This window comes from Eleginops maclovinus, chromosome 17 (assembly GCF_036324505.1).
Source record: "Eleginops maclovinus isolate JMC-PN-2008 ecotype Puerto Natales chromosome 17, JC_Emac_rtc_rv5, whole genome shotgun sequence".
NCBI classification, from domain to species: domain Eukaryota; kingdom Metazoa; phylum Chordata; class Actinopteri; order Perciformes; family Eleginopidae; genus Eleginops; species Eleginops maclovinus.
Genome location: NC_086365.1, coordinates 13,352,537 through 13,380,426, shown reverse-complemented (window position 1 = coordinate 13,380,426; position 27,890 = coordinate 13,352,537). Strand labels below are relative to the sequence as shown.

The 27,890-nt window shown below is 40.2% G+C and overlaps 4 protein-coding genes across 5 annotated transcripts; 2 read left to right on the top strand and 2 right to left on the bottom strand.

Moving 5' to 3' along the window:
• Positions 1-829: 829 nt before the first annotated feature.
• On the bottom strand, positions 830-12,283 carry LOC134879373 (THAP domain-containing protein 5-like). 2 transcript variants are annotated; one of them, XM_063905837.1, is made up of 5 exons: positions 11,989-12,283; positions 3,948-4,298; positions 3,544-3,631; positions 3,068-3,254; positions 830-2,803 (listed from the first exon to the last, which is right to left on the bottom strand). In XM_063905837.1, exons 3-5 carry the CDS (start codon positions 3,627-3,629, stop codon positions 2,042-2,044), a joined length of 1,035 nt encoding a protein of 344 aa, XP_063761907.1. In that variant the 5' UTR covers positions 3,630-3,631; positions 3,948-4,298; positions 11,989-12,283; the 3' UTR covers positions 830-2,041. The 2 variants fall into 2 exon arrangements, with proteins under 2 accessions (XP_063761907.1, XP_063761906.1); XM_063905836.1 differs by lacking the exons at positions 3,948-4,298; positions 11,989-12,283 and having other exon boundaries at positions 3,544-3,934.
• On the top strand, positions 4,108-7,267 carry LOC134879376 (dnaJ homolog subfamily B member 9-like). Its single transcript, XM_063905841.1, has 3 exons — positions 4,108-4,243; positions 4,872-5,109; positions 5,841-7,267. The coding sequence occupies exons 2-3, from the start codon at positions 4,893-4,895 to the stop codon at positions 6,299-6,301; spliced, it is 678 nt and encodes a 225-aa protein (XP_063761911.1). The 5' UTR covers positions 4,108-4,243; positions 4,872-4,892; the 3' UTR covers positions 6,302-7,267.
• On the top strand, positions 10,159-14,704 carry akr1b1.1 (aldo-keto reductase family 1, member B1 (aldose reductase), tandem duplicate 1). The gene is made up of 10 exons (XM_063905839.1): positions 10,159-10,416; positions 11,129-11,296; positions 11,614-11,730; positions 12,147-12,224; positions 12,333-12,455; positions 12,534-12,640; positions 12,717-12,798; positions 13,322-13,405; positions 13,541-13,620; positions 14,214-14,704. Exons 1-10 carry the CDS (start codon positions 10,351-10,353, stop codon positions 14,254-14,256), a joined length of 948 nt encoding a protein of 315 aa, XP_063761909.1. The 5' UTR covers positions 10,159-10,350; the 3' UTR covers positions 14,257-14,704.
• A 553-nt stretch (positions 14,705-15,257) lies between these two features.
• Positions 15,258-21,870, bottom strand: LOC134879375 (aldo-keto reductase family 1 member B10-like). Its single transcript, XM_063905840.1, has 10 exons — positions 21,676-21,870; positions 20,668-20,835; positions 20,428-20,544; positions 20,246-20,323; positions 18,104-18,226; positions 17,440-17,546; positions 16,570-16,651; positions 16,327-16,410; positions 16,143-16,225; positions 15,258-16,056 (listed from the first exon to the last, which is right to left on the bottom strand). Exons 1-10 carry the CDS (start codon positions 21,739-21,741, stop codon positions 16,020-16,022), a joined length of 945 nt encoding a protein of 314 aa, XP_063761910.1. The 5' UTR covers positions 21,742-21,870; the 3' UTR covers positions 15,258-16,019.
• Positions 21,871-27,890: the final 6,020 nt, after the last annotated feature.

Below are 27,890 nucleotides of genomic sequence, written 5' to 3'. Positions count from 1 at the left end.
CAGACCCCAAGACTTTCAAAAACAATCAGCATCAAAGCCAAGAAAACTGTAGAGAAAAGCAGAATTCCCCGCTGTTACAGAGAAATATTGAATGTTCTGATGTTCTGTAAAAGTATTATTTTGTGTAATTAAAGTGGAAACTGCACCCTGGCTATTTGCATCTCATCCTTCCTTCACCAAGTATTTTCCTTTTAAATTTGTAAGGGTTAATATGGACTTTTTTCAAGACACCTGGCTTAAGTCTTCTGCTGCCCAGTCAGTTTACTACATTTAATTCCTTAGTGCTTTATCATATTTGTAATTTCCCTCACTTTGTAACTCTGTTCATGTTGCCCATTTCCACCAAAAAAGATGTGTATCCTTTCTGTACCCACTTGAGATCAAGACCTGCTGTTCTCTCTACGGGATTTGGTTCTTGAGGAACAGAAAGAATGTCCTCACAGTGCATTAACGGGGACTAATGCACTGTGATGACGTTCTGTTTGTCCGCCGGGATTCCGAGCAACATGATTACACCAATTTCATTTCATTACAGATTAATGAGAATCTATGGGCCCTTGGTCACTCTTGGCCAGGGAAATGCATCATCTCCTAACCTTGCAATGTAAAACCCCTTCGCATGGGCAGGTGACGTATCCTTTCACATGGGTAAACAATCATTTAGTTTCAAAACCAATTAAGCTTCCCACCTCCCCCCACAGCATTAGATATTAGAGTAATGCCGTGACAACTCCATCGTGCCTCCATCATGAGACTCTTTATGCAGAGCGGTGACGTGATGCTTGCTTAATTAAAAGCACAATAAAAAATCAAAACAAGCACCAGGGGCATAGGGGAACAGGGGAGGCTTTAAGAAACACATTTATCAGCACACTTCCACAGATTGCTCTCTGAAGCAGAATATCCTGAGCATATTTTAGGGGGAGATTGCACAGAAAAGGAATGATTCACAGCTCTGAAATGCAATGAAGCTCTGGCTTTAGGGACATGATTGCTAGTAATTTAAGGACAGTGTGAACACGGCTGTTTGGAGCATAGCCAGAGCAATTGTTCTCATGTGTGTTAACACAGCAAACTTGCTAGGCATTTTTTTTAATTGTAAAACCAGGAAATGAATATGTACTTATAAGTATAATGATTGTTATTAAATGGGCCTGAAAACATTTTCAAAGGGTTAAACATATTTGGACTATTTTTTGTGATTTTTTAAAGCAATTTTTACATTTTTATTTTCAGTTTTGGCGGGTGCATATATATTTAAGGTCCAAATAAAAATAGATTTTAGCACTTCAGCTTTTTTTTTTCAGATAAACACCAAAGCATAAGAGCAATTATTATTTTCCAGTTGTGTACCAAGGTGTTAAAAAGGTTCCAGACGTGATTCACGGTGGGTCAATAAGTTAGGAATATGTATTTATCACAACTGAGATACAATCAAACTGTAAACATGTAACAGATCATAAATCTACACCCACTGTGAAGACGGTCCAACAGGGCCACCATGTGGACAAAAGCAGGATCAAATAAACAATCCATTTACACAGCTGTCATTTAGACTTTTCAAAGCAGGAAAATGAGAACCTCAGTATCAAAGGAAGTTAGTAGTAACACCCTTCAACCCTGCCTTCAAAGTCCAACTTATGTAAAAGCAGAAAAGTATTAGCATCAAAGCGTACAATACAAAAGTATGCATTGTGCATATCTGAAATAAATAGTATACCATTTAATATGCAATTATGGGTTATAATTGTTGATGAAATATGTTGAAAGCATCACTGATGTTGTAGTTGGGAAGTGTTATACTTAAAAGGCAGCTCAATATATAAGAATTCCCCATCATGCACTACTTGATTCATATTTAAGGTCGTATAAGGTATCAGAAAATGGAAATACTCAAGTAAAGTACAAGTATCTCAAACTTGTGCTAAAGTACAGAACTTGAGTATGTGTGCTAAGTTTGATTCCACCACTGAATGGGAGCATGGGTAACATAGCAGCAAAAGTGAGTCATGGCAACAAATCAAATCTATGCAATCTATGATCAGAGCAGCATGGATGAGATGTAATCTTCTAAAATGTTCTGCTTCTCTTTAAAAACACCCCCGTCTTTCTTCAGGAGGGCTACTTCGGTCTCCAGAGCACGGATCTTGTCCACGGTGATCTCCTCCCGACGGTCCAATTCCAAAATCTTTGAATGCAAACTCAAGATCTTACGCCAAAGCTGATCATTGTCCGTATCCGGTCTGCAGTACGAGTGCTCGTAAACGGAAATGTGCTCCAAATCACAGAGTCTGTCCTCTGAAAAGCAAGCAGTGGTTTGGTCCTTGAATATTTCCACAGGGACGAAGCTAAAAGCCTGGCCCAGTGCGGTTTGGAGGGCAGCTGCACCCACATTTTCCTCTCCCTCTGAGAAAGGGCCCAATGACTCACAGCACAACACAGTCACGATCGAGGGAGCCTGCTCTTCAGGATGGGGCTCATCGCATCGGGACAGTGTGAGGCAGGACGCTTTCGGAACGCTACTGTCACCTAGCAATTCACCAGGAGCAGTTTGTGTCCCTGATTGATTTGAAAGACAGGAGATGCCAGTGTCCGACACCAGAGGTGATTCAAATATCATCCCAGTTTGCTCTGCATCAATGCTGTCTGTTGTATTTGACTGGACCTTTTTGCATGTTCGACTCAAAATCAGTGGCCTAGTGTTGAGAGGAGAGTAAAATCCTTTAGGCTCAATGTCAATATCCAAAGTCCTGTGCTTGGCCTTCGGGCTTCTTTTAATGGTGCTAAACTTTTTGTCTACATCCTGGGATAAAAGAAGATAAGTCTGGTCAATCACAGGCAATACACAATAACAGAAAACGAAGAAGAGCTTTGTTGCACACCAAAAACTCTTGAGAAAAATGTCTTTCTGTAAGTGATCGCACTCTACTTGCATCCTACATTTTGCAGGAAATGTTCAGCCACCATTAAGTTGGATCAGGGCCAGGTTTGTGATGTGCAGCGAGCCCTTACTTCATTTTAGAACTATAAAGGATACTGACACAGGGAAACAAAGACAGATACGTACATCTTCATTGGAGGGAAATACAGTCGGGATGGCTGTGTTCTTCAGGTAGCGGATGCCCCATCGGATATCGAAGCAGTCCTCTGTAAAATGCTCGCTGCACAGGTACTGATGTCGACTCGGGGCCCATTCTTCCCGCTTCATGTTGTCCACCCATTTTTGCAGCCTGGTCTTGTCTTGTAAGGGAAACCTTAGTGGGAAGAAGTAACAAAAAAAGCCTGGTTTGAAATTGATAGTATTCATGGTTACAGTATTAGTCATTTATAAGGGTATCATTACCCCACATTCACTTCCAACAGTCTCCTTTGAAGTGGGTAATATAAACACATTACATATCATAGACATGCCATTTCTTGTAATTTTTCACTGTGATTATCTTTGACCAAAGATGCTAAGGATGGCAGAAAATAATCACTTGCAGCTGCACCAAAAACCCATTTAAACTCAGAGAAATACAAGAAAGAAAACAACCAACATACGGGTAGAAGCTGATTCTCTTGTTGTCGGTTCTGGGTGTAGTTCCCCCGCGGTTTCTGCACACCTTCACGGCGCAGTAACGGGGCATATCTGCAGAGAAACAACATGAAAACGCTTCACGGACGAGACACGTTTGTTGCTAACATATTTGAAAACACAAACCAGCTTGTGAACTGCCACTTCCGGGTTGTAAGCACTCAGCGGAGCTGACGTTTTTTCCGTTCTGTCATCAAGATAGTTATCGCACCATTTATGATTACAAACGGTTGCATAACAAAGTGGAATAAATCAATTACAACAAAATATGAAGGTACATTCATCACGTGTTTCATAGAACTATTTATAAAGTAAAGATATACACTAATTAATGTATTTCCAGGGCTGAAAACATGTTTGAGTGCCACACCTTGATCGAAAATACCAGAACATCACCACAAAGCGAAGACGGAAGTACGAGCAGATGACCCTCTTTCTTTGCTTGTTTTCTTTTCGGACTATCCCCAAGCTCCACGTGCGCACTGTTTCCACCAATCACAGAGCCCCGAGTCACTCTGTTAAGAAATGGACCAATGGCGTTGCGAGTCGTGGTGTTACCGCTCAGGAATGCAGCTCGTCAACAACCGCTAGCTTTTGTTGCGCATCAGCTGGAGCTGTCCGCGGCAGATAGAAGTATCCCCAGGCTGTTTGTCACCTCTTCTCCAGGTAATCCTTCTTTTTTTAAATACACATTACCTATTACTAGTCGTGGGTAGTTTATCTGCAAATGAGAAGAACAGTGGAGTATTATTAACAAGTGGGTTTTATGTCAAAACTGCTTTACATTCCTGTGTTATTCCACAAAAACAGTTTCGTGTTCTTGGGCACCAACGCCTTTCTGTTGAAACTAGCTATGTTTTTAGGTCATAAAAGATCAATTCATGTTCTTATTTGAAGCTAGTAAGTGCAAATTAGAGTTTAAATGTATGTCAAAACTGGGTTACATTGCTGTGTTGCTCCACATAAACAGTTTCATGTTCCTGGGAACCAACGCCTTACTGTTGAAACGAGCTGTCAAAGTAATGTGTTTACGTCATAAAAGGCTATAGGTTTCATAGCTTATGCTTCATGTGTGCTTAGGGGTTTTAACATCTGGCCTGACGTACAGTTGTTAAAGCATTGGTGTATGCACAGTGCTATATAAAAAAAAGGCTTCTTCTTCTTCTTATTAAGTCCTATATTCAGGTTTGTATTTAAAGCTAGTATGCGAACATAAGAGTTTTACAGTGTTTCTGAGAGTCTTTCCTGTGTGGGAACTGCGGTTAACCGAGCTGTCAAACGGTTCTCTTCACAGAAAGGTGCCAGAAGCAGCAGTATGGCCACAGCGCAGTGTGTGTTGCTGCTCGCGGTGCATATCCTGCTGATCTCAGAGTTCATCCTGGCCAAGGGGGACTACTACGAGATACTGGGGGTGCCGAAAGAGGCCACGGAACGCCAGATTAAGAAGGCCTTCCACAAGCTGGCCCTGAAGTACCATCCTGACAGAAACAAGGGCCCCAACGCGGAGGCCAAGTTCAGGGAGATAGCAGAGGGTAAGCCAGCCTCTGTGACTACAGCTAAAACTACATCATCTTTATTGAAATGTCATAACGGTATCTCATGATGAAGTCTACAATCCATGAAAGACACTCTTAAAATGAATAATAATAGCTATCCTTGTTTCTGTAATTATCATGACGTGACATAAGCTATCATGATGACAGCTGGGTGTTAATTGGCACACCCTCTCTTCTTTAATGGGCCTTATAAAAGAATATAGCGCTGGAGATTTCCACCGTTTAATCTATTTTCTACTACCGGTGACTAAGTAGGTAATCTCCAAAAAGACAACATCGCCTTCTCTTGTTTTTACAGCGACAGCAAGCAATTATTTCCATCATTAATTAATCTCCTGATTATTTTGTGGATGAAATGTCAGAAAAAGGTGAAACAAAACTTCCTATTTTCCTAAATTCAATGTCATGTTTTTAAATGTCTTGTTTAGTAAGTCCAAAACCAACAAATATTCAGTTTGAAATAAATCTAATCTAATCTAAATATACAAACACATGAATACAAGTACATTTAGAGGCTGAAAATGTTGATCTTTATGATTAAAAAATGAGAGACAATGGATGAATTAAAATAGTTGTCGACTTGTCTTTTGCAGCAGTACTGGTTTTCAATTAATACACATATCTCTACATGGATTAAGATTGAACTTAAAGTGTTAAAAGGGTCTAAAATCTCTGAAAAGTGAAGTAATGCGTCTTTGTCCCCGCAGCATACGAGACGCTATCGGACGAGAAGAGGAGGAGAGAGTACGACCAGTTTGGCCACGGCCCGTCACCAGGAGGGGGCCATCAAGGAGGAGGAGGCGCCTACAACTTCAACCAGCACTACCAATCCTTCAACTTTGACGACATCTTCAAAGACTTTGACACTTTTGGTCAGCGACACCAACACCACTTCCACTCCCAAAACCAAGCCCACCAAAAGAGACACTTTGACAGCCACTTCCAGGCGCACCGGGAGGCTGCCAGCAGACAGAAGAGACAGTTTCAACAGGGGGGCTTCGGGGGGGGACTCTTTGATGACATGTTTGAGGACTTGGAGAAGATGTTCTCCTTTAACACACACACTTCCAGGACTGAGAGCAGGTTCCAGGGCTCGGGGAAGCAGCACTGCAGGACAGTGACTCAGCGCCGGGGAAACATGGTGACCACCTTCACCGACTGCTCCTGAGACCAGCAGCCCGACAGAGGACCGCCTCCCGGGACGCCGCTGGCTTTGTGGTTTTGAAATTGAATGCTAATTTATGACTTTGTGGAATAGAGAATTGGTTTGTGTGGCTTTGTATGTAATATCCTCTCGGAACAAATAACAAGCTGACCTGACGAAGGGCTACTTCTAAGCAATAACTCGCTCATTATTGCTCCTCGCACAATCCATTATTTAGTTTTCGAGGTTCATTATGTTTACTTATGAAGGTATAATCTATTAGACTCAGGTATGGCCTAAGGTTTGACTATTGCTTTTCTTTTTGAGAGCAATAAGGTAATAAGTTATGATTAAGCGCCACAGAAACCTTAATTCTGCAGCTATTCAGGCCATACTATTCTACTACTCAGCATAGTGTACTCTGAGCTACATTTTCTTTTAGTTTCCATTTATAATCTTAACATTTTTGATTTATGTCACTTGCATCAAATATTTCTGTGAAAATGGAGCTTCACATCCTGAATGGTGTCGTCCATTATCAACTGTTACCTCGTCTTAGGTTCTTCCTACAGAGATGCATCTACCTTCCCTTCAGTAGGAAGATCAGTCACATGACTAATGCTGGTAAACTTTGCAACAGGCAACGTGTGTGTCCTCTCTCAGCTGTGGTAACCAGTTGCTGGGATGGTTCCACAAACCTGGGCTCATTTACCGGTGAAGCTGAACGGTCTGAAAAGTTTCCTAAACTGATCATAACGTGCAATATTTAAGCACCTTTGCTCTTCATGTTGCCTATCTGTCATAGACATGTCATTGTCTTATGTCCGCACTTTGTATACGTGTGGTGTGTGTGTGTGTGTGTGTGTGTGTGTGTGTGTGTGTGTGTGTGTGTGTGTGTGTGTGTGTGTGTGTGTGGCCCACCGAAAGTGGCCTGAATGTTGATTGGTTGCATAATGTTTGAAGAATGAATAAATAAGTTTAAAGAGAAAATGTCTGTTTTGTATTTGGGGAGGAAAAATGGGAGAACTGTGTTGAAAGTAAACGTTGCTCTTAAGAATGTATTGTTTCTGTTATATTACAGAAATGTTCATCTCTATAAATATCGTTTTACCTTTTCAATCGAACACTGTTGCCATAGATTTTCCTAATGCACTTTTGCATAACTTTATCTTTACTGGGTTGGTGGAGGTTTGAATACTTAACATTTCAGTGTTAGAAAGTTTAATTTCTTCCAAACAAAAACATTTAAAATATACATAACAAAAATGTAACAAAATAATAGATAATTAAATTAAAATGTGTCATCTCATAATATTGCATCCCCCACTCATCCTTGCAAAACAAACACACTTTTTCTCAGGATTAACTTTATATAAACTCATAACGGATAAAGGATTTTCCATCCAGTTGCGTATCTTAATTTTCCAGTATTTTGAAAGAGGCGGATTGTTGGAGAACAATTGCAAGTTGAAACCCAGCTTTCTTTATCCCCACCCCAAGTCTTTTGAAATGTATAAAAGGCATGTATGTGGGAGTCGCTCTGAGGACAGCATCTTAATTGACTAGTTGGCGTCACACTTGTGTATTTCATCCCTACTGTAATACATTCCTGTCTTTAGTTTATCAATTAAACGTAGATTTTCATTTTGGGAATTTGTACAGGTCAGTTGTAAACATTCCTTCCCTTTTTCCTTTTGCACAGATGCTTCTTCTTCTTCTTCTTAAATGCTATCAAGCTTTTGAACTACACTGTGTAAAATATTGTGTTTGCAGAAAGTGAGTTACCGTTCAGTGCTTTCTGCAGACTGGCTGTTTCAGATCAACTCCAGTAGAGAGCGTACTGTGACAACAGGAAGGCAGCTGTGAGTGGGATTGGCAGCTGCCTCAGATATGCTTACCATTTATTTCCACTAGTCATGGGAGCAGAGGCGGCTGGCCCATAGGGGGCGCTGGGGCTCTGCCCCACCAGCTGTTGAGGGGAAAAAATATTTTTTGCATATTTTTTTTTAAATCAATGTCAGTTTTACTTAATAGTGTGTGTGCCTACATGCAATTTAAATCATTTAAACAACATTTCCACCAACTAACACTCATTAAACAGTGAATTTCCACTGACAGACAGTGTATCATTCTCTCATGGGGCGATTTAACGCCGGTGGGGCGCTGGAAATTTAGCCCCAACTGCTACGTAAAATGCGTGAAGGTTTAGGATTGCCGTAGCTACATAAGGAGCCAGCGATAGTTTTTTTTCGTAGTGCGACTCCCAGACTCTGTCCTACGCTACGTGGGGAAAAAATACGCGCGACGACGCTTTGTTGTTTCTCTCAGGCTGTGTCATGCAATGACAACTGTATGGCACTGATGCTGTTTTCTCCAAGTAAATGCATTTTTCCTTGAGAGAGGGTATTAAAATAATCTGTTTATGTAAAATTGTTTGAAAATAACTTGGTTCTAAATTCTTTGTATATGTTACATTTTAATAGGAAAGTTCTGTTTCATTCTCTCTTCTCAACCCACACTCACTCATTCACTCACTCACTGTTGATTTGTATAGATTCAGCTGAAATCATACCCTTGTTGTTAATTTATCCCTTGATTGTATTGTATAGTATTTGATAGCATAAAGTCTAATATAGCTGTAAATTGTTACTTTTTCTGTGAAGCTGGAAACTGAAATTAAATTATTATTGTGGAACTGTAGTCATTTTCCGACTGTTCATTTGAATGCTTATGCTAGATTAGGCAGGGAAATCTGTTGGCACACTAGCCCCACCAAGATTTTTTTTCACCAGCCGCCACTGCATGGGAGGTATTCTTTTATAAATGGGACCAGCACAGGATAAATTGCAGGAATCTTTTTTGCCTCAAAGCGATCCAGCTGTTCATGAGATCTGGCACGAACTAATCAAAGACAATCTGGAGAAACTGCACGACAATCCTTTTCAACTTCTCAAGCCTGATCACCACAACTGTAGCATGTCCAATAATAGTAAACTTACTAAAAATCGTCTCCACGCCTCATTGCAGTGACATTTACAGAACAGACGAGAGCTGTTTGCTGGTCGAAAGTGCACTGTGACGATGCTCATCATAAAACTACTCACTGCATTGTCAGGCTTTTTCGGTATCACAAATGTATAAACCACACATTCAATCAAAAGAGCTACCCACACAAATGGTATGCGTCAGCAGGAAGCCCTTAAGCACTTGATTTTTGCCACACGAGTCACAGATATTGGTCCTGATTGTATCTCTTCAACTCATGATCTCATTGACGGTATCTACTGAGCTTGTGAACTTTTATATTTTTGGGTCAAATATGTTTGGAGTAGCCAGCAGCAAGTTGAGTACTGTTACCGGTATCAACTATTATTCATCCTACTTAAACGGAGCACACGTTTAATTCCAGCATACTGCCATAGATAGCTTTAATTCATGAGCTGCAATAAACTACATTTAAAGCTCTACTTTTGCGGCTATTTTGTTGAAAGTAACTCAAAGTAACGCAAAAGTAGTAGACAGTAATATTGTAATGTAACTTATTACTTTAAAAAGACAGTAATAAGTCATATGTACTGTATTACATTTGGAAAGTAGCCCATCACTGTTCATATTCGGATGCTATAGCAGCGGTGTCCCCGCTTCGTTCTTCACGCAATTACCCCACCATGTTTCAGGGTTTCCTGCAGAAAATGAGTTAGTCGCCTGAGCACCCACCGGCAGGCACATACATCGGCGCCTATTGTTGCGACATATATATAACAATATAGCATCCAATTCTTTAGTAATAATAAATTACAGTAGCCTAAAAACGATGAAAGCACTCATGACTTTACCCCAGAGTTCGTGCTGTTGGCTTATCACACTAATCTTGCAGTAGCACATTTTCTGCTGACTCATTCTGAATTACGATTAGTGGCAGGCTATCACACACATAGGACCACCTTCTTACTGCTCATGAACTCCACCCCCCCCCGTTCGCTGACTTGTGAACAGAAGTCCCCCTCCTCTGTGGGGGCACTGTGCATGCAAGAACAGTCTGATCCTGCCAGAACCGCCGCAGAACAGCCAGCATGATCCCTTCAGTTACTCTCAACAATGGAGCTAAGATGCCTATAGTGGGTCTGGGAACATGGAGGGTAAGGCTGATACTTTTTTACAATTCTTTTAGGAAACAGATAGAGCTGTTGGACTTGCTGTTTTTATCAGTAGATTGCCTAATACATTTCAGGGTTTCTATGTTCTGTATTGTTCATGTTTTTCATGCTACTGCCTTGTTAGCTGCAGCTAATGCAAACTAGGTTCAAGAGCAAAATGTAATGACAGAATATTGTGCTAATATATAAGCTATTTCTGTAATAGATGTAAGCAATCCCAGTGCTCTCTTTATACCTCCATGCTAACAACACAGAATCGGAGGATGAAACCCTCTTTATCTGTCACATACATGCACACAGCAGAGCACACACAGTGAAATTGGTTCTCTGCATTTAACCCATCCTAGTACTAGGAGCAGTGGGCAGCTATTGTGCAGTGCCATGACAGGTAGTATACAGGAAGTGTTACAGTGAAATAACATAACAAATAAAGACCCCAATAAAATGTAAATAGGTTTGGTAAAATATTAATCATGATAATTCAACACATGTAATGAATCTATGTCACTGTAACCTCATTGTTTAAGCAAAAACCTGCTGCATGCTTTTATTTTGAAATCCACAAATGGCCTCATGCTAGACTGAAAATTCTAAGAAGTATTTATAAAGATTTTACTGCATAATAGTGATACCTTCTATGACTACATGCCCTAAATGAACTCCTCCACTGTTTTGTATCACCCTCCATCTCTAGTCAGACCCAGGAAAGGTCTGTGAGGCCGTAAAGGCGGCGATAGATGCCGGCTACAGGCACATCGATGGTGCTTATGTCTACCAGAATGAAGGAGAAGTTGGGGAAGGAATTCGCGCCATGATTGACAAAGGAGTGGTGAAGAGGGAGGATCTGTTCATCGTCAGTAAGGTACAATATTAACATAATATTGTCATATTGTCTAATCATATACTTGCTTTCCAAGGAAAAACAAGCGTTTCACAAACATAAATGATTTATACTGCAGTTATAGCTAAACCAAAGGCTTTTTAATAGGGCAAATTTGGAAACTTGCTCTAGGGCAGCTTTACTCTTTCGATAATTATGATTCCCTCTTTTTCATCAGCTGGTCAGAGGGATGACAACGTTTTGAAAGACCATGCTTCATTTGTAAAAAGGCATGACAACATGTAAAATGTGTTATTAAGCACAGTTCCCTCCAATGTCCCATATGTTGTTTTTCCTAGTTGTGGTGCACCTTCCACATCCCCTCTCTGGTGAGGAAGGCCTGTGAGAACACGCTCTCTGACCTGAAGCTGGACTACCTGGACCTTTACCTCATGCATTTCCCTATGGGAGCTAAGGTATGCTGCTGTTCCACTGTCCTGTCCTGGCTTTAGAAAACCACCAGCACGGTTTAGGGTTCTGGTCCAGCTCAACCTCATATTTCTCGTTTCTAATTTTAGAAATTATAATATTTTCATTACACAGAATCTAAGACCTCAAGATAAGAAATGAAAAAGGAAGTTGGCCGTTTGAGACCAAAAGACCTGTTTATAATTTGGTTCAGGCTAAAACAGTTACTAGTAGAAGATACTGGACAACACCAAAACAATCATTACCTTGAAACTTGGGGCTTCTGTAGAGGGCCAAATGGACAGTGGACTCTTGGATAAGAATCACTGACTCCACCTTTAATAGGATACCTTAAAAAAACAAGAAATAAAGAATTAAACACATATTACCCAACTTTAAGTTTGGACTTTTCTTTCCACTGCAGCCTGGGGAGGATGTTTTCCCCCTTGATGCCAATAACCAGCTCATTCCTGATGGCAGCGACTTCTTGGAAACCTGGGAGGTAATTACTGTGGCACACTGACAGTCCAGCTGACTCAGCTTAAATCAAACACACATAGGATGCAAAACTGGAAGTATACTGACAACCAGTGTGCAATGTGTCTCAAAGGCCATGGAGAAGCTGGTGGACGCTGGGCTGGTGAAGGCTATCGGCATCTCCAACTTCAACAAAGACCAGATTGAATCCCTCCTCAACAAGCCAGGCCTCAAACACAAGCCTGCCAACCACCAGGTACCAAACGAGAGCGTGATAGCACAACATAATGTGAGATGAAGAGAGTAAATCTAAAGTATTCTGGTGTTCCTGCAGATTGAGAGCCACCCGTACCTGCCCCAAGAGAAGCTGATCAACTACTGCAAATCAAAGGGGATCTCAGTGACCGCCTACAGCCCCCTGGGCTCCCCCGACAGACCCTGGTGAGAGGCAGGGGCTCGTAACATACACTCAGAGAAAGAATATCAAGTCATTCGCTTCTGTTTTTACTTACCAAAGGGTTTCATCTGATGATCCCTCTCTGCTGGACGAGCCTCGAATCAAGGAAATCGCGAAAAAGCACAACAAGACTCCAGCACAGGTGGGAAAAATAAGAAATGTCTACCAAAAGTGTATTGTTCCCTTGGGCAAAGCAAGGCCTTATAACGTTTTGATATTCTGTTGATTGTGGAATTCTATTAGTTGTGCTTATCCAGGATTTTTTCTTCTTCTAAGAGTTCATTGATACAACTTCATTGATTGTTCTGCTTAATGAGATACAGCCAGATGTAGCATGATATAGTCAGCCTTTGGGTATGTGGGGCTACTGTTTTTTCCTAAAATACAATTCAATATAAAGAAATGTATGAAGGATATCAGGGTAACCATTTCAAAACCATGTAACCCAAAAATTAGAGAGAATTAAAACTCACGTTTCGGCCAAACTCATTTTGACATATCCATATTTTCTGCTTAGGCAAGAGGATGCTTGTGCAATTATGCTTTGTAAAATATGATGTAATGATTCATACGATAAGTCGGCCAGGAGAAGGATGTCAAATGGGGGATGAAAAGGTTTGCAAATATGTCTGAGTAATTGTCATATAATGCTGTTTTTACCCCAGATTCTCATCCGGTTCAGCATCGAGAGGAACGTGGTTGTTGTCCCTAAGTCAGTAACGCCTCATCGGATCAAGGAGAACTTCCAGGTACACGCCAACGGCTGTTTGTTTTAATCTCTAGGAATAAAAGGTGGAGTCAACACAGTAGAGAGATCCGCCCTGCTCATGCCCTGTATTTTGTGAGAGGAGTTTGGGTTATAAATCCTCTGCTTTGTCCTTCAGCTGTTTGACTTCCAGTTGAGTGATGAAGACATGAAGACCATGATGAGCTTCAAAGAGAGTCGAGCATTCCAACTAAAATGGTGAGTAGACAGGGATCAATATGCAGTGATATATTTACTCAAGTATTTCCATTATGATTACCTTAAACAGAATATAAATACACAAGATAACTGTGATATATATCATGCTAGGTTAATACATCCAGCATCAGAATATAGAGTCATTCAAACAAAGAATGCTCTTATTTTGAAATCCGCTAATGAAATCAACATGTGCTATCCTGAAAATGCCAAGAAGTGCAATTGCAACACAATAAACCTCGATCTGTGAAATGAACAACAAAGATATAAACATTCTACTGCATTAGCTATTACAGAATAGCATACTCATTAATAAACTACGATATATTATGCCAAGTTAACTTAGTATATAACAAATATTCACAATCCAGTCATTTCATCTAAAAATGGTACTTTTGGTGTTTAAGTTATATTTTGATGCCAATAGATTTATTGATACAGAGAATCTGACAGTTTGGTATTGCTACTTTAGTAAAAAGTCTGAGTAGTTCTTCCCCCACTGAGGATATGATAACAGATGTAGGCTATATGATGTAACTGGACCCATTATCCCTTTCTTATGTAACCAGTGTTCCTTCTTCTTCTCTCCACAGGGCGACAGAACACAAAGACTTCCCCCTGAATACAGAATACTAGACACCGTGCTGCACCGCTGAGCTATCTGTTGGTGTAAAATCTACGCCCCGCGCTGACTCATCACCATTCTTAAACATAACAGCTTTGAGGATTCATTTGACATATGATTAATCCCTTACTATGTATACATGCCATAACCTTTGGGTCGGATACCCGGATCAATATCAATGCTGTGCAGAGGGGAAAGAAGTACTCGGAGTAAAGGTTGTGATATACCTGTGTATAAATACCCTGTCCTGCATTTAAAATGTTCCTCAAGTAGAAACTATTATTATATATCGTGCACAATGGACCATCTCAGAATAACGCTTTATAGGAATATAACTCCATACTCAACTGTGATGTTGCAGCTTGTAAAGAAGCTTTCACTAACGGATCAATGAAGCATAATAACTTGTTTATTGTATTTTAAATCTGAATCTTTAAATAAATAAAGTTCTTAAAACACTTTGTAAGGAGTTAATGTCACCCTAACCCTAACCCAGCACACAGCAGTTAATGAATAATCAGCAGGCAATAAAATAGGAGTAACTAAGAATCAATTTAGTAGTCCTTCCGGAATATGGCCCAACATGACACACACTATGTGACTGATTCAATATTGACGTTTGGGATAAACGCTTCTCTGCTTAACCGCCCTCTAAGAATCACACACATGAGCTCGGCTGCTTTCTCATTTCTGCTGAGTCACTCTGAGAAGGCTGAACTTTTCTCCTCGTTGGCAGCCTCAGTTCGCTGCAATCCAGGAGGAGAAGACACTCTTTGTGTCAACAGTCCTACTGTTACTTCTGTCCCCTTTAAAATACAAACTAGTAGAACAACAGCTAAATGACACTCCCATAACTACATCTTAAAGAGCATTATATATGAGAATACACGTGTTGCTGTGTTGTGTGTGTGTGTGGATTTTTGACTCACTGTTAGGGTTTCTGACCCCTAGAGGTCACAGAGAGGAACAAACTTCCCCTGAGAGTTTTCTTCTCAGCCGTGCAGATACACAATGCAGCAACTTGTTTTATTGTCTCCCACAGGACTTTATTTCAACGCCGTACAAAAGCAAGCGGGAAGTGAAAGCAAAGATTTGGTTAGAGGGTTTTAAAATAGTGCCATATGACTCACGAGTAAAAGTAAACAAATACTTTGTCATCGCAAGACGAGTCTGTGTATTAAATGCTGAATTTCAAACATAACAGCGCTTTTAATTTGGCGGTCAGACTTAAATTCAAAGGCACTAATGCGTCTCTCTGGTAGAAATAGGTTAGGACACATGAGGAGTGTTTAGATTTAAAACAGGAATGAATACTGGGTACTATACATGTGCTACATCATGCAAATCTACATATGCAAAGGTCCATGATTTTGTAGATTGCTATTCCCGTTTCAAAAACAAATCAGAGCAGTTATTCACTTTGAAAATACAACATTTTGTTTGTGCATATTTAGGTTGTTCAGTAACATAACATGACACACAAATAAAAACTCATGTTAAAGCCAGCTAAGAAAAAGCATATTTATGAAAAAATACCAGTACCCTAATGATGTATAAGAGGTCTCAGGAGGGTGCAATCAATGGGTCAACTGTTTTCAGTTAGACAAAAAGGGATAGCTAAAGCATTCAACCTTTATCCTGAGGGCAACACATGTATAAGTCTAGATAAGGCTGTACTAAATATCTAAACTGCCCTAAAGAAGAAACAAGCAATCTGCACCGAGGCTTTCTCCAGCTCCATCTGTAAACCTGTGGAAATTCATCCATTCCAGAATTAAGCTCGGAATGGATGGTCCTTGTGCTTCAAGCTCCTATTAGGGAAAAGAAATGGGAGTTTTATTTGACATCTTCTCAACAATTTGTCAGAAAAAAACACAATATAAATACAAGTTCTCACCATTGCATCGGGCAGACTCTCCAGTTCCTGTTAAACCCGACTATAGTCTTTATTTCCTCCTCAGTCAGAGCAAAATCAAACACCTGCAAAGATTAAATCAGTGATGTTTACACACCACCCAACAAACTGAGGCCCACAGAGGGCTCACCCTGGGAAGCATCTGAAATATTCCTCAGCTCAGTACCTGGAAGTTCTCCTGAATGCGCTGAGGTGTAATGGACTTAGGGATTACGATCACGTTCCTCTGGATGTGGAAGCGGATCAGCACCTGCAATAGACATGTGAACGTGATCAGGGGTCAGAACCGCAAGAGTCAGAACAGCGAGGGCCACGTGCACGCACGAGGAAAAGAGGAACAGGCACAATCCCCTTTTAAAGCCTTAGCTGGTGCATTTTCCTGACTTATTAATTGGAGTCAGTGTTGTACCTGAGCAGGAGTCTTGTTGTGCTTGGCAGCGATGGCTTTAATGTTGGGGTCTTCCAGCAGAGAGGGTTCTCCAGGTTTAGCCCTGAAATAGAAATGCTGTTTAATATACAGGACCTGCACAACTAGCATAATTTTCCTGTAATTCACTTTAAGAGAAACCACCCCCATCAAAAACATGTCATTTCTATGGTTTAAGACGCTCCAAAGATACATGGAAACATAGATAACTCTTTGCCAAATCCAAAAACTCAAGTGTTCAAACTCAAATTTGTGATGTCATTGAGCCAAAAGTCCATAATGGCTATGAATTGGAAAAGATAAAGGCGGTGCATGTTGTGGGTGTATGTGTGATTCTTTAAATTTCATAACTTTAAACACAGCAATGGAATAAAGATCATTTCTGCAAAGTAAATCGCTCTCCCGTGCATTGTTCATGTAGCAGCAGCTCAAGACTTCATAACCCATCATCACATGTTAGAGACTTCCTTCTTTATTTTCTGACTCTGAAAGAAAATATCTAATGTTCAGAAACATTGATTGAAGTTTTCCAGGTTGTAAAATAACATAATGGAGTGTTAAATACGGTGGTATTTCCTTTAGGCAAAATCAAACACTACTACCAAGCATATCAGAGGAATAGGACAGCTTTAAAGACCAAATAATCTTTAACAGTAAAAATGTCAAAGCAGAAAGAAAGGTAGTTTCCCAAATCTGGAAATGATCTGCTCGAACAGATAAAGAGGAAGGGCAATCAGTCACAAGTTAAAGCTAACCCAAGGGACATGACATAATAGTGACTCGATCAAATCTGACCCACTTTCCAGTGTGGTGAGGTGGAGGGGTTTCGTGTTACTTTGATACTCAACTGACCAGGGTCTGTCGGGGGAGCCCAGGGGGCTGTAGGCGGTCACTGAGATGCCCTGAGAGTGGCAGAAGGCGATCAGCTGATCCTGGGTCAGGTAGGGGTGGCACTCCACCTAGTGGGACAAACACACAACACTGCTGTGGAAATGTGTCACACATATGGGTTTCACAGTGGCGTCAAACTGCCTACTGTACTCATTCTATGGGATCTCTTATTTGGGATATGAGAGTGCTTTTACTTGATGGCAGACCGAGAATGGGGCTGTAATTGAGTATAAAACAAAACAGTGATGGCTAATGGTAGCTGTGATAAGCAGCACAAATGTAAGGTCAGCTCAGCTAATTGTTCCAGCCTCAGGGGAAGCTGCCATGGCCCATTAGGAGTTAACAGGACATTTATTCCTCAAACCGGATTGGAGGAGACGGATGATGCCATTATAGCCCCTTGCGCTTTCAGGGGGGATGCAACAAAAAGCACGGTTCAGATCATATCACGGTTTTGAGTCACAGGTTGGATCAAGTAGAAAAATAAACATGTTACTCTTGTACCACTATGATGATTATTTGCAAAGAAAATATGCTTTTCTTTCACAATGAAGGGTTCGATATCTCTATTTGAATTTGAGATTTTTCCCTGAATATGACTGGTTGAACACCTGTCTTAGCGTACTTGGTTGTTGGCCGGCTTGTATTTGAGGCCCGGCTTGTTGAGAATGGCTTCAATCTGCTCCTGGTTGAAGTTGGACACCCCGATAGCTTTCACCAAACCAGCATCCACCAGCTCCTCCATCCCCTGAGAATTAAACAAAAGAAACGTCCTAAGATGACTTTTGTTCTAGAGACTGAAAACAGAGATGGGGGACTCGAGTCTAGTGACTTGACTCGAGTCAGACTTAAGTCGCCAGATTGAGGACTTGTGACTTGCTTGATCAACAGTGAGAAAAGACTCGACTTGACTTGGACTTGCTACTCATGACTTGAGACTTGACTTAGACTTGCATGCAATGACTCGACAAGTCATTGCTGTCTTGGTTAATTGGTGAATAATAATAATAAAAAATATTTTCGATTGGATGTTTCCTGTTGCATGTGGGCGAACCTGGCAACCAGTAATCTCTACTAGGTGATGCGCCCGCCATCTACAGTAGAGCGGTCGGGGTTTGGAAGATGGAAGGTGCTACCAGTTCTGCTGCTACTGCAGCCAGTGTTCCCAAAATCATAAAATTTGGATTTAAAGACTATTCAACTCAACAAAAGAAACGATTCGCCGTGTGCAAGGTGTGTAGCGCAAAGAAAAGTACTACACAAAGAAAAGTAAGTAATGTCTCTAGCTAATTTCACATTATTGTTAATCTAACGTTAGCTGGCAGCTAACATCCCATCTCCATCAGTCAAACGTGACAAGAGCTTACTGTTTGCATCACATTAAGTTTTAATCATGTTGACTTAGTTTCACATTGATCCCGCCTATCAAATAACAGACAATTTGACTGAAATACGGCAGTTTATCTGAAATTGCCAGATTGATTCACTTGGCAGATCAGGCCTAGCTAGCGCTAGTTGCTAGTCCAAAGTCTACCACATCAATGTAGCTGTTAGCTTGTTAGCGCTAGCTGCTTTTTATTTGTTAAATCATATATAAAGTATAACAGCCAAACAACATGCACAAACCCTATTACTGTAAATGTATGTATAAGTATATGATATATGAGAGATGTATGACATAAATGAGAAATGGGCCACTTTCAAGAGTAAATCGTAGTGTCTCCATTTCATTTCCGTATGGTATTTATTAATGGAATATTATGCAATGAAAGCATGAGCTAAAAGTAGTTTTTTTGCACTTCTCCCCTCTGTCTAGATTTGACGAGTACATCACTACTAAGGACACATTTGACACCAATAACAATGATATCGCAGTTTATGACTTCAAGAACTCCAAGCAATACCTACAGCTTTAATCATCCACAGCAGAGTGAGAGAGTGAGGCCTTTTTGAAGGAGTAGTGGACATAGAAGTTGTATTTGTTCAAGTTCATTCCTTCTTGCACTTCTTTGTCTTCTGTCTTTTGCAACACATTAAAAAAAAGGACTGTCTTTTGCAACATATTGAAAAAATGGTTGTAAATAAAAGGAAGTGGTGTGCTGCTGTTCCCAAGATAAACTACTGTGTTGAGTACTCTGTCTGGTAATTATTGTTTGGTACACCAGGCCCTGTAGTCGTTCCTAGTAATTCTGATCCTGCTGGTCCTAGTGAGTATTTATAATTATTCTTTAGCCTTATATCCCCTTCCTCTATTTGTTAGCCCTTTTTTTGCAAATGAGGGCTACATAAAACTTAGGCTGCAGTCTCTTAAAGTTTTAAGATGGTTGTCTTCCAGCTTATTATATTTCTATGACTTGACTTGTGACTTGCTTGACCTAAGCTATGACTTGACTTGACTTGACTCGACTCTCACAAAAATGACTTGAGACTTGCTTGAGACTTGAAGGTTAAGACTTGAGACTTGCTTGAGACTTGCATATGTGTGACTTACTCCCATCTCTGACTGAAAACCATACATAAAACTGTCTGTGTGTTTTCAAAAAGCCTTAGCTATACTTTTTCTCCTCGCCCACATGTCAGTTATTTTGTCTCATTGTCCCTCATGAACAATTAAATCTTGACAGTAACAAATTGGTCTTTAAACAAATTCAATGATTGTGGTTCCATATCATGAATCAGATAGCTTTGTTATGCTTATACCCAACAAGTTTAACCAGTTTGAATCTAAAGGTTGAAACGAGGGAGGGGTTTTATTTGTGTAACATACCTCCCATGTCTCCAGGAAATGAGTGTTATCATTGATTGTTTCTCCGGCGCTGTCCAACGGAAAAAGCTCATCCCCAGCCTGTAAAATGACACAACATTACCCTTACATCGAGGCTTTGTCCAAAACTTTATTGACACCTGAATTTTGAGCACACTTATGTTTCTGAACACTTCTGACAATACCTTGAAACCCATGGGCCAGTGAACCAGATAGAGATCAAGGTAGTCCAGTTTAAGATCACTCAGAGTCTTCTCGAAACCTTTCCTCACCATGGACTTCTCGTGGAACGTGCTCCACAGCTGTGAAAGTCAATGAAATCCATTCAAATACAGTTTAAATACAGCCAGTAGTTAAGAAACATCAGTTTGTGCAGGAAATAATACAAAGGACATTTGTGTGTACATTATTCAGTCAAACCTCACCTTGCTAACAATGAAAAGGTCCTCTCGCTTGACAACGCCATCCTTGATCATGGTGTTAATGCCCTCTCCCACTTCTGACTCGTTCTGGTACACGAACGCTCCGTCAATGTGCCTGTAGCCCGCCGAGATGGCTGCTTTCACCGCCTCGGTCACCTTGCCCGGGGGAGACTGGAAAAGACAGGGATGGTTTGTGGTATACAAAGTGAAACTACTACCCATCAACACATATGATGCTATTATAGAACCAGGGTACATACTAATGTTTAAGGTGACATTGTTTCTCATCTAAAAAGGGAGTTTGAGTTCCTTATCCCCCCTCCCCGGCACTATTTGGATAAGATTACACGAGAAAGACTTTAATAATGACCTCACGGCCCCTTGGGACCAAATTCAATTCTTATTTTAGAACATTCATAATACACAACATATGTATTATGTAAAAGAGGAAAACCATGTCATAATTCTGGATTCTAATTACCCCATATGTTCTGTTTTATGCTATTCTAAACAAAAGCTGGCCTTACAGGTAATAAACAAAGGAAATTGGTTGTTTGAAAGTAAACAAAGCCCTTTAAGGATTTAGTAACATGAATATCGGTGTCTGAAACAGCCCTTGTATTGACTTTTGTTGGTTATGCTGAATAAAAAATAAAGCCTGCTTGCATTGCAAACAGGTCAGTCTGGACAGAGTAACTTGACCAATGACAGGTTTGCACACGGGGATATTTCTAGAAACCTGCAGCTGTAGTACATTAGCCACGGTTTGTATCAGCATGACTCTACAAAGTGCATAGAAAGAGGAGCCACAGCTACTTTTAAAATACAATGCAATGCACTGTCGATCTTATGTGGGTAAAATTGGTATGGATGCCAAGAAACGCACCTTTTAACGACTCATTACGCACCATTTACAGCGTCTATTCATGCTTTCTGTTGGAACCTGGCTTCCTTAATAGCTAAACTATTAACGCTGGGTAGGACGATGTAGCATTTAAATAATAAACCCACCTTCCATGTTCCAAGTCCCACTATGGGCATTTGGGCACCGGTGTTCAGTTTTACGGTTGTTGCCATTTCTCCAAGAGGACGAGCAGACCCTGAAAGCAGCTGTGGCTGTCAAGTACAGAAAGCGAGTGCAGATAGCGCAGACAGGAGCAGCAGAACAATGGCGGCGTCGATCGATTAGTAATGCCTTTTTAATCCATTTCCTCGCGGGCAGACCATGAAACAACCTAACTCCTGCTAATCTGTTTTATTAGCCAACACCAATTCTGCACATATTCGTATTTTGGGAATCAATGGTTGTAGGAGATGGTTAATGAGTCCAACCAAAATCCAAACACCACAACTTTATGAAGATACACACACAACCACACACAAAAACAGATATGTATGTATGTTGTTGTCGTCGTCATCATCCGCTGGTATAGTTATAAAATACAAGGATCTTCAGAAGGTTTTAAGAAATACTAAATCCAAAGTGCAGTGACCTAATTTATCATGGTGACAAAGTACCCTTGAACAATGGTGAAAGAACTACTGATTAAAAGTAGGAAAGTGTCCTAAGTGTAGAAATACTCACTGGGGATTGCATTCATATTCAAACCGTAAAAGTATATAGGATCAATGTATTCCTAAAGTAAGTAACAGTACACAGAATAACCCATTTCAGTGTATGATATCATTGGATAATAATTGCTGATGCTGTATCTACAGTATGTTTCAGCTGGTAAAAGTGAGGCTTAATATAATTATTGCTGAGTAGGTTCATCTCTCAATAGTACAAGTTATTTTATACAACACAAAAAGTATAAAAACCTCAAAACACAAGTAGCTAAATGTAATATTTAGTACTAACTTTCCACCACTGGCTTGTAAACCCAATAAACCATACATCTAAAATATACAGATTAGAACATTGATTGTGGATAAACGTTTTTTTGATTTGGTGTGCTTTTTGATAGAAGAGCAAAAGGAAAATGGGAACAACCATACCCGAGGACATTAGAGAAAAGGGTTGCTGAACTAGAAAGGGAGAATTCCTCTCTCAGGAATGCTTTGAGCATTGTTGAAGGTATGTATTGCAACAGTAATGTATATTTGAGCCCCTCTAGCAGCATGAAGCTCTATGGAGGGACATTTACAGAATGTTTGTCTCCCTGTCAGTTAGCTATTCCATCACTTCACTCTGGACTGAAATGTATCAACAACTATTGGATAGATGGCCATACACTTTTGCACAGACCTTTATGGTCACCGGACGAATCCAATTTCCGATTGTTGAATCCTAACCTTTTTCGGTTTTAAGTGAAATGTCTCTACAATTGCTGGCTGGATTGTATTTGTTTTAAACAGATATCAATATATCCCTCAAAGCAAATCAAAACCTGAACATTTTTGTAGTATCCTTACGCTCTATCTGGCACCTTATGTAAAAATAACCAGACGGCAGCAGACAGAACAGATTGTTGCTGGGGTGATGGAGGTCCTTTATTATCCTTATTAGCACATGTATTTACCATGGTTATTGTTATGGTGCCAGGGGTAGAGGGTTATCAAGCAATCCAACAGCCCCATAATAAATGCTACCTTAGTACTCGTACCATAGTATCACAGTATTTTTTGACGGATAGTACCATGCTATATTTAATAATATGGTATTGTTCCATAGCACATATAGTAGTGTACTATAGTACATACCATGGTTTGTACCATCTGTCAAATATACCATGGTACTATGGTTCAAGTACTATGGTAAAATTGATTATGGGATAAAGGCAATGCACATCATTTAAAAAATACAAATAAAGTAGAAAATGATCTTAAAATTTGAAAATAAAACATAAAGTTGTCTGTGAAAGATACACATTTGTAGACTAACAAATGAACACTATGAAGCTAACACAGTTGAAAAGTAGGATATTATTTACATAAATGTGCAAGGAATGGGATGAAATGGAAAACACAAGCTCTAACGATAGTGGGATTACATGGAATAATAAATATGCTCTCATGTTATAAAAAAATCATAATTATTTTTACTTTATACTTAAAAATAAGCTGCTACAAGTCCCACATTCAAATTTGTAATCCAGCAAATGACTAATCAATTTTGAATGAACTGTTACTAACTTATTTACAGCTTTAATCAGATTTGCTTTTGTGTGTGTGTCTCTGTGTGTAAAATCATAGTTCCTCACAATTCCACCTTTCTACATAGATCTGTCAGATAAATACATATGCATATTGCAGGCTATAAGGTAGAATTAAATAGAGATATTTAAACAAAGAAGGAGTGTATTTACTTCACTAGAGGTACTTAAAAATAAAAACTTGGGTAAATATAATTACTTTCTACGTAACACTGGTAATAAGGAGGCTGAACGCAAAGGATCATTTAGTCCAGCCAGTGAAAAACACAATAATACAATGAAAAGGAAAATGTGAAAGCCCTTTCCACAGCAATATACCGCATGTATACATTTTCCAGTATTGCCAGGTATCTCTATGTAGTAAATGTGTAAACACACATATAATATAGTACAAAGTAATGATCAAAAATGTTTACACATACACACAGAACGCATGATTTTGCTTCTGACTTCTTGTAAGGGGCATTTATTTTATAGTCGACCTAATGGCCAAGTAACACCTGCCCCAAAATAAAGGGAAAAAATAGGAGTGCATTTTAGTTCTGTGATTATACCACTAGAGGGCACCATTACCAAACACGTGGGACTTTTTTCCTCAAATCACCTCACTGAGGCTCGTGACCAAAATAGTCACATCATTTCATACATTAGCTAATATGGCCAGTAATTACAGTGAGTGAAATCATTGATCAATACCACTCATTTCACTTAATCATCTCAAAAACCTCATGCACACATGCAATACTTGATTTAACTTCAGGGGAATATGCTCTGGGAATAAGCTTTAGGCACGTTTAATGTCTAGAAATCATGTAATGCGGAAGATAATACTCTCTATGATTAGTCTCCATTATATTGACTACAGCTTATATTGCAAAGGAGAAGTGCACCATTGTGTATGAGGGCACACACACACACACACACACACACACACACACACACACACACACACACACACACACACACACACACACACACACACACACACACACACACACACACACACACACACACACACAGAGACCAGCCTTTAAACCCCATGAGGCAGCTGAAAGAGGGAACAAATACAAGGTGTCTTTTTTCGTCAGAATCAGATAAAACCTCACAGACCTTTAACTGAACCATTCAACACTCTGAGCAGAAGATAAGAGTCGGAGCGGATATAAAAAACACACAAAGGGGAAAGTTATGGAGCCAGCCGCCGCTGTGTACCTCACAATGGCTCTTGCTAAAGTTTGTGTCTCTTCTGATCTTCTCCCAGCTGGACGCCTGCTTTTCAGGGGCCCCGTCTCCTCTGATCTGACTTCAGACACTGTAGGGCCTTTTGCCAGCCTGCAAACTGTCAAAGTACCCCAGGAATCAAACACCGTCGCATGCTGTCATGATCAAAGAAGCACAGGTAAACCACACGAAGACACAGCTACATACAATGTAAGAGGGGGGAAAGTTTTCATTTCAGAGGCTCTTTTTTTGCGTCTGCAGGCGGATCCCTTTCCACTGTTCTGAGCGCTGCGATTAGAATAAAGGAAAACAGGCATTTGAAGATACTACAGAAGCTCGTGGTAAAAACCAAGGGCCTCTCAAGGAAACTTTTGGACAGAGAGTGTAGACTTAGGTGACATTTCAGTGAGTGTGTTGCTCAAAGACTTCCTGGAGAAAAAGGAACATTCACACACTAATGGAATTGACAGAGAAAAGTGTGACAATTTAATACATAGATCTGTCTGTCTTCCCAATTTTTTGGATGCTCAGTGCAGCTCCATTCTATAATAGGCTCTCCATCAGATCAGACACTCCACCGGTAAGAGCCGACCGGTCCCGCGGAGATCAAACACCTCATTTCATTTCATGGCCTTTGCCCCATTCTCCCCACCTCTGGTGTCTCCCGTTGGCCTTGGCTTTGCTTGCTTTTCTTCTCTGTTTCTGCCAGAGTGCCCAGGGTCATAATCTCCTCCTGTGAATCTAATGTCGAGTGTCAGCTCCTGCTGAGTTCTCTCACACACTCGCATACCGCACATTCCGTCTATCGAACAATAACAGGATCGGGGAGAGAAATTTTGATGTCATCAGTAAATCATGGTCATTTGGCAAGTGCTTTAAATGTTCTCGGACACACTGGAGGTTATTGAACCTGATCTGAGACACTGAGAGAATAAGAAGAAGAACATCTTTCTTTAAATGCACCGTTATTCCACTGGATTAGGTAGACAGTCAGAATTAGTAGATATAATATAGAGATGAATTTTTGACAAAAATATTAGAATATTTTCTGGTTGTTTCTTGTCTTTTAGGATAGTACATTTTATATTTTTCGGGTTAATGGTGTATCGGACAAACTCAAAAATCAATTTAAATATGTGTCTGATAATATGTGTTGCCCATATGTCTCTATTTTGTATAATTTTAAATACCAAACTACAATTACCGCCTCAAAGTTGTACGCCTCCACCAAACGGGGAAGCTGCAGTCCACATTTACGTCTTTCAAAATGTCATTATTCAGTATTATAAGATCTGTATGAAATTGGTATAAGTAGCATAGGAAATGTTTTTTTATGGCCAAGGTGTTCCTCTGTTTTGACGTCAAAGTGATTTAATTCATGGCTTTATTTCAGAAAGTTACAAAAAAGCAATGAGATAGAAAAAAATCACAACTGCACAAAGTTGCATATGTGTTACAAATTACACTTACAATGTAAGAAAAACAATCCATGAGAAACACAATTGGTCTCATACTGATACCATGCTATTTTGCTGCACAGGGTTATGTGTGAAAATCAGTCACGGCAATTTGGACAATGTGAGGTCACTGCTGATGTCCCCTACCGGCCTTACAGCACAACACCAGCACTGTGCGACATAAAACACATCTAATTCCAACAGCAGAGGACTCAAATCGTGTTAGAGGCCTTGGTTATGTTACCTAAAGAAGCTGCTCCCTCTACTAGAATAGTTTAGGCAATTTATTCGGCTAATGTGACGGAATCTATGTGAAAGAGCCTCTATACTATCTCCAGCATGTTGTGAGTTTCTGCTGATTCCCCGTAATGCTTTCAGCCCTGTACTTTTACGTAAACAAACCCTGCAAATAGAAATGACAGCAACACACAATCATGCCTTATATTCTTTTAATTATCTGGTTTTGGTTAGTCCCAAGTGCATGTGACAGACATCCATCCATCCATCTTGTCCCACTTATCCGTCAGGGTAGGTAACAGCTCCAGCAGAGAGCCCCGAACTTTCCTCTCCCTGGCCACATCAATCAGCTCTGACTGGGGGATTCCAAGGCGCTCCCAGGCCAGCGAAGAGATACAATCCCTCCACCTGGTCCTAGGTCTACCCCTCGGTCTTTTCCCAGCTGGACGTGCCTGGAACTCCTCCCCAGGGAGACGCTCAGGTGGCATCCTCACTAGGTGCTCGAACCACCTCAACTGGCTCCTTTCAACGCGAAGGAGCAGCGGTGACAGACAGAGTTAACGTAATAGGCAGATTTCTAAGGATGATGTGCAAATGATGTCCAATGAAATGCTAACATGTTAAACTAAAATGAGCTAAAATAGCATTGAGCTATAAGCATGGTTAAAGACGTATAGCTTGTTCATGGCAAATACCAATGACTTTTTTAGAAGTTTTTTTGGACATTAAACTTGTTTTTTTCACACAGTTCTTCCCCCTTTTGGTCACAGTGACAGCGCTCACAATCATCTTTAACTTCCCGTTCTTGCAAATCCATAAAACCCAGTAGTGTAAAGCACATTTACTCAAGTACTGTAATTAATTACAGTTTTATAGATAGATAGATACTGTTCTCGTCCTTTGGTATTTCCATTTCCTGCTACTTTGTACTTTTACCCCACTACAATTCAGGAGGTAAATTGTGTACTTTTACTCTACTACATTTATTTAGTACAGATTTGGGATAAATAATGTGAAATATAATCAACACTTAAATCAGACTTTAGTTATACCCTTCTGCTTTTACTCAAGTACAAGATCTGAGTACTTCTTCCACCTCTGGATAACCCTTTGAATGGTCCAAAATTGATACAGAACACAACGAGAAGTTACTGTA

What these genes read in the sequence shown, in the direction of transcription:
- LOC134879376 (XM_063905841.1), top strand. Translation starts at nt 4,893, where the DNA reads ATGGCCACAGCGCAGTGTGTGTTGCTGCTCGCGGTGCATATCCTGCTG. An exon ending in GTTCAGGGAGATAGCAGAGG is followed by an intron (nt 5,110 to 5,840) that starts GTAAGCCAGCCT and finishes TTGTCCCCGCAG; the next exon opens with CATACGAGACGCTATCGGAC.
- LOC134879373 (XM_063905837.1), bottom strand. Translation starts at nt 3,629, where the DNA reads ATGCCCCGTTACTGCGCCGTGAAGGTGTGCAGAAACCGCGGGGGAACT. An exon ending in AAGAGAATCAGCTTCTACCC is followed by an intron (nt 3,255 to 3,543) that starts GTATGTTGGTTG and finishes CTTCCCACTAAG; the next exon opens with GTTTCCCTTACAAGACAAGA. An exon ending in TATTTCCCTCCAATGAAGAT is followed by an intron (nt 2,804 to 3,067) that starts GTACGTATCTGT and finishes CTTTTATCCCAG; the next exon opens with GATGTAGACAAAAAGTTTAG.
- LOC134879375 (XM_063905840.1), bottom strand. Translation starts at nt 21,741, where the DNA reads ATGGCAACAACCGTAAAACTGAACACCGGTGCCCAAATGCCCATAGTG. An exon ending in GGCTCCCCCGACAGACCCTG is followed by an intron (nt 16,652 to 17,439) that starts GTCAGTTGAGTA and finishes TTTCTATTTCAG; the next exon opens with GGCTAAACCTGGAGAACCCT. An exon ending in AGAGTCTGCCCGATGCAATG is followed by an intron (nt 16,057 to 16,142) that starts GTGAGAACTTGT and finishes TTTCCCTAATAG; the next exon opens with GAGCTTGAAGCACAAGGACC.
- akr1b1.1 (XM_063905839.1), top strand. Translation starts at nt 10,351, where the DNA reads ATGATCCCTTCAGTTACTCTCAACAATGGAGCTAAGATGCCTATAGTG. An exon ending in ACTTCTTGGAAACCTGGGAG is followed by an intron (nt 12,225 to 12,332) that starts GTAATTACTGTG and finishes TGTGTCTCAAAG; the next exon opens with GCCATGGAGAAGCTGGTGGA. An exon ending in CGAGCATTCCAACTAAAATG is followed by an intron (nt 13,621 to 14,213) that starts GTGAGTAGACAG and finishes TTCTCTCCACAG; the next exon opens with GGCGACAGAACACAAAGACT.